The 14,230-nt window shown below is 33.3% G+C and overlaps 1 protein-coding gene across 1 annotated transcript in view; it reads left to right on the forward strand.

Moving 5' to 3' along the window:
* The window catches only part of Syn (synapsin), a gene marked incomplete in the record, with an annotated part of 97,556 nt that extends 83,981 nt beyond the window's left edge, over positions 1 to 13,575 (forward strand). Inside the window, 2 exon segments of the mRNA XM_081742658.1 lie at positions 17 to 227; positions 8,591 to 13,575. Of these exon segments, the coding sequence (XP_081598784.1) occupies positions 17 to 227; positions 8,591 to 8,766 (387 nt within the window).
* Between the last annotated feature and the right edge of the window lie 655 nt (positions 13,576 to 14,230).

Here is a 14,230-nt window from a genome sequence, read left to right on the forward strand (position 1 = left end):
TTTCGTTTATCCACAGGCTCAGTGTAAGCCAGCATCCATGACAAAGACTACATCCCGACATTCAGTGTCAAGTCAGGGCGCAACGTCTCCAACAGAGGATCGAGTCCCAGGTCAAACGCAAGTACAACCTCCAAGTGGAGCAGCTCCTGGAGGGGGAAGAGAAGGTCCTGTTCCTCCAGGGGAAGCGCCGGGTCAGCAGCAACAACAACAGCGTAGAGATTCACAAGGTAATTATATACTCAGAAACAAAATACTACTTTGTTTAATGTGGAAATGTGCTGGGTCGTCTTAAAGAAGTATGTTTATTATTTAAATAACGAGAAATCATAGAAAGACATTATCGTTAATTGATGTATCAATATTCTGAGTTATATAGTGCACAGGATTTCACTGAAGGAAGTAGGGCTTTTTCATACAGCATCGCTGCTGAAAAGTTAGCGTTTCTTAACTTTTACTAGAATTGAACAAGTCGTAGCCTTCACTTAACTCAATCACCGAAGATCAATAATTACTAATACTTGTCTTGGTAACTTCTCTACTTTACACACACATATTTTATTTACGATACTCTTTATCTAATAACTTCCTACTTTCGAGGACCTTCTTTCATCATATTTTCATAAGTTATATCATTAACAAAACTTCCCTTCCGTAAGTTCAGAATATTATTATAAGCCCAATCAATAATAACAAACTATTACCTTAACCATACACTTTACTTTTTCATGTATGCAGTCTCCCATATATACGCTGTACCACTTTAACAGCCCCCATCAACTCTATCCTTTTTACCAAAAGTTTTTTTTCCAAGATAGCTCAATATCTAGTCTCGTTTTCTTTATTAAAAATAAAAATCTTCCTTAAAATTTTAACTTCTTCATTCACCAATACTTACTCTACACTTAAATGGTCAATCATCTCATCCCTTACCTTTAATTCCGTCAGTACAAATGCTACTCCTTTTATACTGTAGAGTTCCCTTTAATGTTACTTGCATCTCTAAATTTTAGGTCATTCATATTTCTTCAAAATCTTATTATTTCCCAAGGCTTCCATAATTCGTAACCCCTCTGCTTTATTCTTCAAAGTTCCTTCTGTCTTAACTGAACTAATATCCAACTGTAGGATGTCTTTTTTTTTTTTAGATCAAAATTATTTAAAGCATCATATATTAATGTGAAGAAGATTTAATTGAGCTCCACCAAATATACTAGAGATTGAAATCTTGCATTAGCAAATATGATTATGATTCCTTAACAGAGATTCTCTTGAAAGAAAAATTGTAGTTTCGGAATCCAGATTTCATGAACTTTGAACAGGCTATGGATAGAGTATGTGAGAAGAGCTCTACGGTTAAAAAATGCATATTAACTGCTAATAAGAGAGAATAACAGAACGACTTGTTAAAAATAAAACATTGATATTAAGGAAACCATAAAATAGGTGAAAAAAAATTATCTATTCGTTTGAAAATAAAGTTCAAGAAATTAGGCATACTGAAAACAAAAGTTCACATTTTGAATCATTTTTATGCACTTGAGAAACACAGTTACACATATAATTCTTTGTGTAACTGTAGGATGTATCCGTGACCTGGACACAAACTTGAGTGACAATAGACGATAATAAAAGAAGTACTTTCAGAACAGGAACAAGTGTCCGGAAGTGCGTCGTTTCGGATTTGTAGATGCCACTGAAAATTTGTCGCAACGGGACAAAAATGCCATAACTCAAGAATAAAATTTCGGGTTAAGCTACGGTGCCTCATGCATATCTAAGATTTCATTATTGTATGAATGGATTTGAAACAGGGGCGGCACAAGGATAGCCTCAAAGGAAGAGTAGGATATTTCGTACACCTGAAACAATAGATGCGACGTGGCTAAGCGGTTAACGTACGCACCTTTGGCGTGGGAGACCCGGATTTCATTTCCGGCGGGAGTTCATGTGGTTCGGATTCCACGTTAATCAGTAGGTTGAGTTGATTTTAGTTTAGCGTCCCTTTCAGCAGTGAGGCTATATGAGACGTGGACCTACTGATTAACGTGGAATCCGAACCACATGAGCTCCCGCCGGGAATCGAACCCGGGTCTCCCACGCCAAAGGCGTTAATCAGTCTCATATAGCCTCGCAGCTAAAAAGGACATTGTACTCAAAATCAACCCAAATCAAAAGATGCGATGAAAAGTCGTCCATTGTACGCAATAAAGTTGTTCTGTGTAGAAAGATACCCAATATGTGAATCAAATGAGGAAAAAATATTGGTCTGTGAAAGCATTAGCTACGAATTGGATGGGAAATGTGACTGTGAAAAATATTGATAGGAATGGTGGGAAATTACAAAAAAAAAAAAAAAAAAAACAATCTGCCTTATAGGCCACTGGTTCAGAATGTTAGGTATCGGAGCATGGTCCGCTGAAAAGTGACGGGAAAACAATAACTGAAAATGTCGGAATCTGGTCCGGTCAAAGTAAATACGTATTAAGCTGTTGTATAGTTTTCCCCACAAGACCAAAAGTACAGTTTTCTCGTTCGTTTTATAGATATTGTAGGAAGTTTCGTCTCGACTTGTCTCTAATACAAAGTCTCGCTGGTTTCTTTGTAGTTTCGTCGCGATTTACATGAGATGTTTCTCGTCTTAATGAGGTTCCAAGCCAAAGATGTGTACAGAAGCTCCACTCCGTAGCAGTGAACATGCTTTTTGTTTGAAATAGCAAACACACAGAATGCCAGGAAACTGCCAGTAGAGGGAGGGACAGTCGAAACTAACGATGGAATGTAATAATGTCCTCTCTACTACAATAGTGCAGTTCGTAGAAGTCACTTGCCTACTGTATCAACTATCATTTGCTTCTAAGATGTTTCGTATCATAGTGTTGCGAAGGGTTATTGGCAATCGTCTGGCTAGTCCTGGCAGACTGGTGTAGTGTAGTTACTCAGGCCTGTTGTATCAGTGACAGTAAGTACTTTAGCAGTACGATGGAGGCTGTGGTTGACGAGCTTGCAGATATAACGTTTACCTATGGAATGGCTAATGGAAATGACCATGAAGCAGTTCCGTTTAATCGTGAAAGATTTCCACAAAGGAGAGATCCAAGACATTCCACATTTGTGCACCTGGTCCAGTGTTCGCTCGAAACGGGACACTTACATCACAACTAAGGGGGACGACGACCTACGTCTTCGAAGAAGCAGTGCTTGATCGTGTGAAGGAACAGTCCTCAACAAGCACGAGGACCATTGCACATGAAATGGGTGTGGCACACAGTACCGTGTGGAGAGTAGTACATGAATAGTAGTTGCATTCCTAAAACCCAAAAAGAGTGCAAGATTTGAGTCTAGCTGACTTCGGCTTCCGTATCGTATTTTGAAAATTGCTAGTACAGCGTTGTTTGGTCGATCCTCAGTTTCATGTCATACTGTTCACGATGAAGCCTGTTTTACTGAAGACGTAGTATCTAATAGTCGAATAGTCACGTGTGGGCCGATGAAACCCTTACGCTACAATTATTAAAAGACATCAACAGACATTTGCTGTAAACAAATGGGCAGGCATCGTTATCTACCACCTAACTTCTTCTTTCCTTAACTGTACCAGTATATACGGTGTTTCTGCAGCATAGGCTTTCAGAATTATTAGTAGATATCCCGCTTGGCGTCCATCAATATGTGTGGTTTCAACATGACGGGGCACCAGCCTACTTTCCTCTTATTTCTCGTGCGAATATCGATTAAATTTTCCATATAGGTAGATCGGAAAGGAGTCCGTTTTCATGGCTAGGTTATTAACCGGATCTCACCTCACCTGATTTCTTCTTGTCGGGTTACCTCAAAGCCTTGTTTATGAAACTCTTCTGGAGAGCGAAGAAGGTTTGCATAAATCCTCGCTGCCAGTGACATAATCAGAATGATATTTGAGTGTCTGCGACAAAATTTCCTCTGACGCTGTCATGCTTGCATCGATGGCAGAGGCATCATTTTCAACCACTGTAAAACTGCGAGTACATTACGTATTATTTCAATGTACTAACTGTTTTGCATTGTAGAGTTTATTCGCCGTTGTTCTTAACGGACACGTAGTTACATTTTGCGCTGTTCTCCGAAGGTAATTTCTCCTCTTTGTTTACGACGCCCACGGAGCTACGCAGCTATCTTCCTTTTTATTTAAAATTAAATTTGTAACTTTAGTGCTGAGAAAAACTTCTATATAGTGTCGCCTCGAGAAGCATTAGTCTGACAAGTTATTCTCAGCAGCAGAATTGCAAATTTACTTTTACGATTTTCGAATTTCAATCAAACTTGTCATCGTTTTAGATCACCATTCCTTTTCTGACCGAACCAATTAATAAATATACAAGAACCTGGCTCTATTTTTCACGTTTATGTTTCTAGTCGAATATCATGATTAATGATAAACAAAGTTATTATCAATCATCGAAAATTAGAAAAAAAAATAGTGCACTTATCCAAGTTTCAGTGGAACTTGCAATATAGTAATGTATTTCCAAAACATTCAAATGCTAGTATTCGTTTTTTAAAAGAATGGCTTCTAAAGCGCACTGAAAGAAATTATGGAAAATGTAAAGAAAAATCTTTCTTGGACAGGAATTGCTTGTTGTAAATCGAATGTTATTTTCGAATGGTAGTTACTCTCTACCTGAGAGCGTTGAGTTTGAATTTTGATGTTTCCTTGACCAATGTTCGCATTAAGGTAACGGCTCTTAACACTGTTTTCTAGCACTCAATTTTTCTTTCATTTCTTGTTCAGCATTCATCATACTTTAGTGATTTGGTCCAACAGTCAAGAGTCGACGGTATTTTCAGCAGATACATGTTCATAATCATTTCCTCTGCAAAATACATATTTACAGTGTTTATAACATGTATTTATATTCAGTCCAATAATAAGGTATTTCTTTCTATTGTTCTGTGATCACCAATAGTGGCTTTTGTACTTCAGTATACTGTCGGTTTGTCTTCTTACTTGACGCACTTTAATATCGAAATAACCACGCGATCTATTGTTGTGTCTTCCGCGTTTGTCAACAGAAGGAGCACTAAGTATGTCGCGAATATTTTGTAGCCCGCGAGTTCTCAGAAATGTTTTCTTACAAACTGATATAGAGCCTACCAATGTTTACACAATTGGCCTTTACAGTAAGCACAGTGGTGAAATTTTATCATTACTTTGGCGTCATTTTATTGGGATGGAGTTTATTGATTGCAACAAATATGGTTTTGCCTCTTGAAATCAATAATATCTCAAAGTGACTTTAAAAGTATGTAGACAATTTCTTCCCCAATTTCGTCAAAATTTTGGATTAGCACTACAATCTGGAACTATACTTTTCCTGTCGCTTCTTTTCCTGAACAATTGGTGTATATCTGTCCTCTATTACGCTTGTTCTGCTCCTATATTCGCATAATGAGGTATCGAATCCTCTTTCTACAACGATGTTTCGTTTTTACCTCTTCACTGCTTGAGCCAGCTGATTCAAAGAATCCAGAAGTAAAAATGTACTAAAAGATTATCTATATCTATCTATCTATCTATCTATCTATATATATATATATATATATATATAGATAGATAGATAGATAGATAGATAGATAACGTAAAAGCTGCAAAGATTATTAAATTAACACTGCGTTGGTCGCGCCCTCCACCTTTACGTGAGTGGTCGCGCGTTCTACTATTGTAGAACATCAGTATTTTTCTATAGCGATATGACTTTTAGCGATATTCGGTCTTGGATATGTGTCTTGTTTTATACACGCTTTAAAATATTTTAAAATTATTTTATTTGATTAATACAAGAACATTGACAGAAATAAACATTTAGTATATCGTATTTAATATATAACATTGTTTAACTAAAAATCGAACAAGTGTTCCGGTATAAGTATTCATATAACATCATAAATATTTTTCTATTATAAATTGTACAGGTAGATGTACTCTTTTTGAATGACTGCCTACTCCAAGCAATCGTCACACACGCTTTTCTGCTGGTCTGGGCACACTCATCTCTGGCATTTTCCAAACGTTTTTACTTGTTAACTTGTTGCTAGAATGGCCAGAAAGGAAACATTTTCCAAACCCAGAACCTCTGTCTTGTGGTAATAGAACACCTTAGCTGAAGCCAAACAGAAGTCTTCCTCTGCGTCGAAGCTCGTTTGGCAAAGATTCCACGGCAAAACGTTGGCTTATCGCTGGTTTTATCAACCTAGATCAAAACCTAGATATTGGAGGAAATTCTTTCGTCTGACATTCTGATTATTCTTATTTGCTCTAAACATATAAATAACATTAACACCAGCTACGTTTTCTCATCAATTCATCATCAATTCGGCATTAAAAAGATGCCTTGTGGGCCAAGCCTATGAAAAGCTGGTATTATATTCAAAACTGCGAATTCGTGAGTTTCTTGGCATTATGAGATCTACATACCAGCGAGAAGGTTCTACTTTCTTCTCTCTAGCGATATAAAACGCATGTGTATCGAGAGAAGTTGGTGCAGCAAGATTCATGACTTCAACACTGGCTTGTACTGGTATGTTTTCTTCTTCTTCTTCTTCCGGTATATTGCCTCGTACATCTTCGGTATCATTGGACGCAACTTTTTCTTCATCAAAATCTTCCTCGAGCTCCTACATGTCTTCAATCCCAAATGCACTTTCACACTCACTTTCTGCCTCTTCTAACTAAAGACGCACTTATTCTCTGTCATGCGCTGACATTTCATATATTACAAACACTTATTCCATAAAAATAACGTGAAAATGTAAAAGGAAACAAATCACTAATACGAAACAAACTAGTACGCCAATAGTCGCGCGATCTACAATAGTAGAACACTTATGAAATCATGGAACAAATCCGAGCAGATGCAAGAACAAGCGCTGAAAATTGACTCGAAGGTACAGAAGGCTTTCGGAGAAAGGTACATAACCGCTTAAGGTCGAGCGTGTTGCCAATTGCTCAGGATTCTAGAAATAAAACACCTGTTCTACAATAGTAGAACGCGCGACCACTGCAGTGTTAAGCATAGTCTCTGATGGCACGACCATAATCTGTATATATTTCTTCTTATTATATTTTCAAAATAGTATCCTCTTTGAGACTTGTCAATGCCTTCTACAATGTACTTCAATATTTATGTTTAAATATTAATTTATTTTATATTAATGAGATGCCTCCATAGAGAAATACAATGGAAAACAAATTGTTACTGATAGCATGTCCATCAAATGCAAAATATATGAAGGAACGACTATAACTTTTATATATTTCTTCTTCTTATATTTAGAATGTAGTTTCCTCTTTGAAACTTATCAATCATCAACAATATACTTCAATATTTGAAACTTGTCAATGCCATCAACAATGTACTTCAATATTTATATCTAACTATTATTTTATCAATTTTGATTTATGTTAATGAGATGCCTTCATAGTGAAATACACCAGAAAACAAGTTGTTACAGATAGCATGTCCATCACATGCGAATTAATGGTGAAGGAACAAAATAGTAAGTCCATCACAAGTGTATATCGCGTGTGCTTTTCATCATCTAAACACATTCGAAATGTGAACAGTGAATATAAACCATTGTCATATCGGAACAATAGCTGCTTGCTCTTCACCTGACCCTGGAAACACATTCATGTTTTTAGCATAAATATACCATTTTGTGTCTGAAAATCGTAGACAATCTGATTTCGTTCATTTTATGCACCTTACAGTGGTAGCTGTAGGAAGTACGTAGTCTGGATCAGCATCACTATTACCCTGAAACTTATTGTCTGATTCTTCTATCATCAATTCAGAACTTATAATAGACAAAAATGTAGATGTCCCCTTGCTATTCGACACCTTGCTTGGCAGTTAACATTGTCTTCCCGTTTTGCTTTTCGTAGGTACATTTGCAGCTACACACTGTTTTCCAATTCGAACTCAATCCATTCGATGGAAGTCGCGTTTATCATTATCTTACCCGAGCCCTCATTTATTTTATCAAGAATTTCGTACATATCAAGAAACATCTCATCTCTCACTGTTCTTGTTCATACTTCATTCTTCCATACGTAGGTAACTGGTTCTTTATATCATTACAAGAAACAGTTCGAAGATATGCAGCACATAAGAGTATGCTTGCGGTTGCTGCTTCTACGGCTACGGTTAAATTTATATAGTTTATTACAGAGGAGAAAGTGGATTCTGTACTGTAATCTACCAAATTAAAGGAATAAATGGACGAGATTTATATTTTAGAAAGTAGTATTTTCCTATTAATATTGCATCAAATAAAAGCTTCTTTGTTTGACAAAGAAAAGTTTTGTTTCTTTGAAGTGATTATGAAATATGTATGTATTAAAATATGCTACGAACATGAAAGTAGGGAACTTTCAACAAGAAAGTGTTTCTCGAACAAGTTTCTTTAACATAACCGGCAGTAGCCACTGCTGTATATGAATTATCAATATACTGGTTATAAGTGAAACTCCATAATGCATGGTAAAATATATTATAGTTATCCAGCATATAATCATAATTTATAACTTAGTATGATTGTATATTATTTGCAGCGTCTCAGTCAAGCACAGTTTCTGGAGTGAGCAGCGCCAGTGCGGGACGACGACCAGAAGACGTACGATCCCTGTTCGGACGCCAAAGTTCAACTACAAATGGAGAGAAGGACGATACAGAAGATACTATGAAAAACTTAAGGAAAACATTTGCAGGTATATTTGGTGACATGTAGAATACAGTGAGTACAAGAAGCCAAAAATATACAAGAATCCACTATACGGCCTTCAACTTGGACAATAGTCGTTTTAATAAATTATTTCAATGTAAAACTAATTCTTCCCTGAGTTTGTTTAGGATTTGTTAAGCCTTGAGAGAATATTTGCTAACAACAAAATGAGGTAAATGAAAGACATTTCAGTATAATTGTTAATGTGTGAGTGTTTTGCTTAGAAAAATGGATACAATACTCTGGTCATCTATAGTTACAGAACTTCCGAAAGTTATTTGAACATCTCTTCAACAATGGTAGCAATACCAAAACAAGAAACATATGAACAGCAATAGCTGTCTCATCAATTGTTGTTGGCAAAATGTTGTTTTATTGTAGATTAATAGACCAAAAATTTTTCATTATCATATTTAAGTTTTTTTTTTAAAAAAAAAGAAAAATTGCAAAATGTAACGTAGTGTGATGTAGCAATCCGTTAGTTCAATCAGGAGATAACATTTTTCTTTTCTGTGATTATTAAAGTAAGAATCATATAATAACCTTTAAGGAGAAAAATGCCTATATATATATATATTAGAAAATGTTGATTGAAAAGTAATGGTGTATTGCAACACTGCTTACATTAAGTAATATAGTTGTAATTGTTGAGAAAGGTAAGTAAAAAATATTCAATGTGAATGTTAAAGATTTTTTCTGTTGCTCCCAAAATGAGGGGATTATTAATATATATAAATATTATATACATATATTTAGAGTTGTGCGCCGTAAGATGATCAGTGAGCCTGCTCGTGCATTTTGTTCAAAGTAAAAGAAATATATATATACATAAATACATATATGCATACAATGTAAGAAGGAAACAAGTTGGTCTCTTATTTTGGCTGTTAGACAAAAGAATAAACATGAATGTAGAGTATATATTCCTGTACGGTACTAGACATATGTTTGCGATACTGTTGCAATAATAATAATAATAATCCATTGGTACCAAAAATGCAAGCATATCATATTGTTTATAAACGGCGTGTATATATATATATATTATAAAGATAATAATGTAATTATGAAATGAAAGCGAGGAAAACAAAGAAAAATATGCCTGACTGCCAAAACCATCAGTAACTGACAAGGTGAAACAATAATTTGATTAATTAATTTTGTAGAAGAAAATAATGTACTGACTGTCGGAATGGAATATGTTTAGTTGTTGATAGTTTTTTCATAATTAGCAAATTTTATATTCATAGTACTTAGTTATTAAGTGCAGAAACTCGGAATTATGCCAAGTTTTGCTAAAAAAAATACAATATTATTCTCAAAATGAAACAGTGTGTTAAGTAACGAAACTCCTTTAATATTGTCCTTACATAAAATAATGTTTATGCGAGTGAATTTGCGCTGTATATTACATTATACATGTAATTTCAATCAGAACCACATTATTGCAAAAAATATAGTCAAATTACGACTGAATAAATAAGCAATACCATACAGTATTTTCATTTATTTGTGTCTGTGTATAGTTAATAGTATATTTGCTAGTTATATTTTTCAAACTAAGAATTGAATGTAAAATTCTGATTTTTTGAATTTTTGAAATCAATAAATGAAAATCAATGTGCAGAAAAGTTAACGTATAACTCACTACCTTTTTATGTATAATTTATAACATTGTTTTAAGCAATAGCTGTGATCATTTGTTTTTTATGTATGCATATTTTCATGTCTGATCTTTCTAGATCTTTCATGTCAAACATGATTGAACAAATATTTAAAAAGGATATACTAAGAGGCTTCATCACGCCAAATTTTGTTGCATAGACATCGTATATGTATTGCCAAGTATCATCCATACATTAATACTTTGCTACTATTTCAGGAAGAAAAATATGATAAAAAAAAGTTATAAAAGTATCATCTCTGTGGAAAGTGAATATATATATACTTATATAAAATTTAAACTTCTACAATTAAACAAAGTGTATGCAAACAGTGTTGTTATTGTTACGCTATTTGTAGTGATAAAAATGTCATTGCAATGCAAAAACGATACTTCTAAATATAATTCTTTCTCAGTGTGTTTTATTGTAAATGAGAATATGAAACAGATGGTACGTAACTATAATATATTTCTCGTAAATGTTATTTGAATTCCAGATAGCCTACATGGAGTAATATAATCTGGAACATTTCGCCTATAGCTTCTTAAATTATTATTATTATTTTAGATATTTTGGAGACTTAAAAGGATCTAAAAGTAATTTCAGTGGAAGTGATGCAAAAGAAAACAGCAAATAATTTCTACTTCAAATACTAATACTAATACTAATAATACTGATACATATATATCTAAGGCAATACAAGTGTGTAAAAAATATTGTTAGATAACCAATTTTCTATATGTTAACTTTAAAATAAAAGAGTAACTTGGTGTTTGTGACAGTTATACTCCATACAATTTACACACATACTTCGTTACTATGTCTATGCTGCTGTTAAACTATAAATATATATATTATATGTATGTGTATTTATCAGCAACATTCGAGAAAATATAGACAGAAAGTACTAAGTGAGAAACTACAATAAAAGCCAAATATAATACTTATACCAAATAGATTTCTTCTTACTACTTGAACATCTTAACATATTAGTATTGGCATATTGTTTCCTTGCAACAAAAATTCTGAAAGAGACTTCCTGAATAGTGTACAGGAATAATACGATAAATGCTGATAAATATTGCACTATGGCACATGAATGGATTCGTTTGTTAGACGTAAGAATAGTAAAAAAATAAAATAAAATAAAAAATCAATAAACGCTTGTTGTGTAGGTGTAGGCAATTTGTTAGTGTGTTGTATTAAAAAAAGAAAAACAAACAAATGAGCGACGTGAATTAATAATGAAACAAAATGAATCATGTATGGGTGTTAACAAAGTTATAAAAGATGATACTTTAAATAAAAAAAATAGGTTTTTTTTGTTTTTCAAAATTGCGTACGTTATATTGTTTAATTTTGCATGACTGAAGAAATTGTGTTTTGCATTTTATCATACCGATATGTATACTGATTGACAAGAAGAGTGATATTTATATTTGTTAGTTTTGCTATTCAATGTATCAAAAGTATAAAAATATTAAATACATTAATTTGGTATTGATGTGTTTTACTATTGGGTCAAATTTGTTGCATAAAAATAACGATATTTGTGCTAAATAATTTTAGCCATCAATGGAAATGGATTCATTGTTATTTGAATCTGAAGTGTCTCGCTAGACGTAATATAGGATTTTTCACAGGGAATGTTTTACTACAGATTATGAATTACCATTTTCTATAAAGAAGTAACTCTAAGAATTTAGTTAGATTTAGTTGACGCCTTCTCTAGAAGACGGCTGAAAAACAAATGTGTTACATGTTCCCGAGTTTTCTTCCGAAGTAATACGGATTTTAACATATCGGATAAATTTACGTGATTTTGAATAGAAGACAAGTGAAATACTGCAGCAAAAACAACGAACTAATACTATACTCTGAATGCAGTGACGTACACATATATACGACTTTAAACAAACGAAAATCCGTTGTTCCGAGATTATTGACAAAACAAATAATAGGAATTTGTACTTTTAGCGACACATTTGATGACTTGAAAATATAATTGTTTTGGCTTTCCACAAAACAATATTTCTTTTTATACATTATCATACACAGTGTTACGGAAATTCAGTTATGGAACTAGACAACGTTTTATTCTGTACCGATATATGCAAAAAATTAATTCTAATGAAGGTTAATTTTTATTTTAAAAAATAGACCCAATAGTAAAATACTTAATTATTCTCAATTTTATATATAACACGTTCAAGGCAGCCAGATTTTTTTGTGGATTATATATATAAAAACGGAAGAGTAATGTGGTAGACTTGCACAATGTTTTAATAGTATTGGAGGACCCTGTGATATTGCCTTAAAAATCTATTAAAACTGTAGCGATTGTTATACTACTTCTTAAGTTAGGAGATAAACAAAAAAATTGGGTTAAAAAAAGACCAAAAAATGTTTCGGAAAGGGAAAACATAAGAAGTTTCACTTCAATACGAAGTGCATACTCGTTAAATTTTTTTGAAACAATTTTACAAAAGAGAAAACGAAACAGCTAACCCAGACGTAACTAAACAGTTGTTATTCATGATAAATTCAATAACGTATATTTAATCACATACACACACACACACATATGCAAATATACTTTCTTGCACACACGTATACAAACACAAAAAAGATTCTGAATACACAAATGTGCTTCATAGAGTAAGGTCCTTGATAACCATTGTATTTAACAACAACCTCATGACAAAACATTTTAAGTGTAACTGAAAATGTTGCTATTATCTACCAACAATATTGATCCACTCCACTGTTGTGATTGGTTAAATTACCTATATCAATATAATTTTGTTCCTTTTTTATATAAAAAAAAAAATAAACATTACCTCAATAATTATTTGTATAGTTTGTAGAGATTGTTACCTGCCAAAAGTTTTTAAGTATTTAAAAAATCAACTGAGAAAATAACCTTAAAAGTTTGAATTGATTTGCATGTCAGACATGGTAGTAGTTCTGAGTGAAATATATTGTTATGTCGATGATATATCTGTATAAGATAAATTAGAGCTTTCTTGCTGATCACCAATTGTTGAACATTTGTTTTTAAATTATTTTGGGGGAAAAATAAGTTGTGTTAAATGTGAACGAAAAATATTCCAAAAAATAACGGAATAAAAACAGAAAAAATGTTATAAAATGTAGTTTTATTTTTTATCAACTTCCATGACTATATCTGTTTTAATGACAATTATTTGAAATGGTAATGCACTTCATCGTTTGCGTATTTCGTTTTTAATTTTCAAGCTTAAGTTCGCCTGCGTTTTCATAATTTTGCTGTATAATTTAAAGGCAATGAAGGACAAAAATTTAGTCAGCCAGATAGTATCTCCAAACTGTTATTATATAAGCTAAAAATGCTTTCAAGACATTTCGTACAGTATTATGCTTATGTTTTCGGTTCGTCCATGGAATCTTATTCGGGGTGCATTGCGTGAGATTTTTACTAACCTAAACGTAACTAAATTCTCTTCTCCTATTAGTAGAATTTTATACCATGAATTAAACCTGATGATTCTAGGCGTGAATGAAGGATGCAAGACTCAATATGTAATTAATTTAAGGATTCTGATGGTTTATTGTTATGTGGTGTTTATGAATTGTTTATATGATATGACATGCACAGCAGTTGACAGATTCAACTTAAGCATATACCTGTTTTTTTTTCGATTGAACTGATTGTTCCGCAATTTGATCATTGGAAAGCACAATCTCAGCACAAGTACTTGATCTAGTAGATATCCAGAGAAAGGACTGCTGTTTGATAATAACTGTCACTCTTCCGCACTTTAGCA

Source organism: Thermobia domestica, chromosome 16, assembly GCF_964235325.1.
Source record: "Thermobia domestica chromosome 16, izTheDome1.hap1.1, whole genome shotgun sequence".
Lineage (NCBI taxonomy): Eukaryota > Metazoa > Arthropoda > Insecta > Zygentoma > Lepismatidae > Thermobia > Thermobia domestica.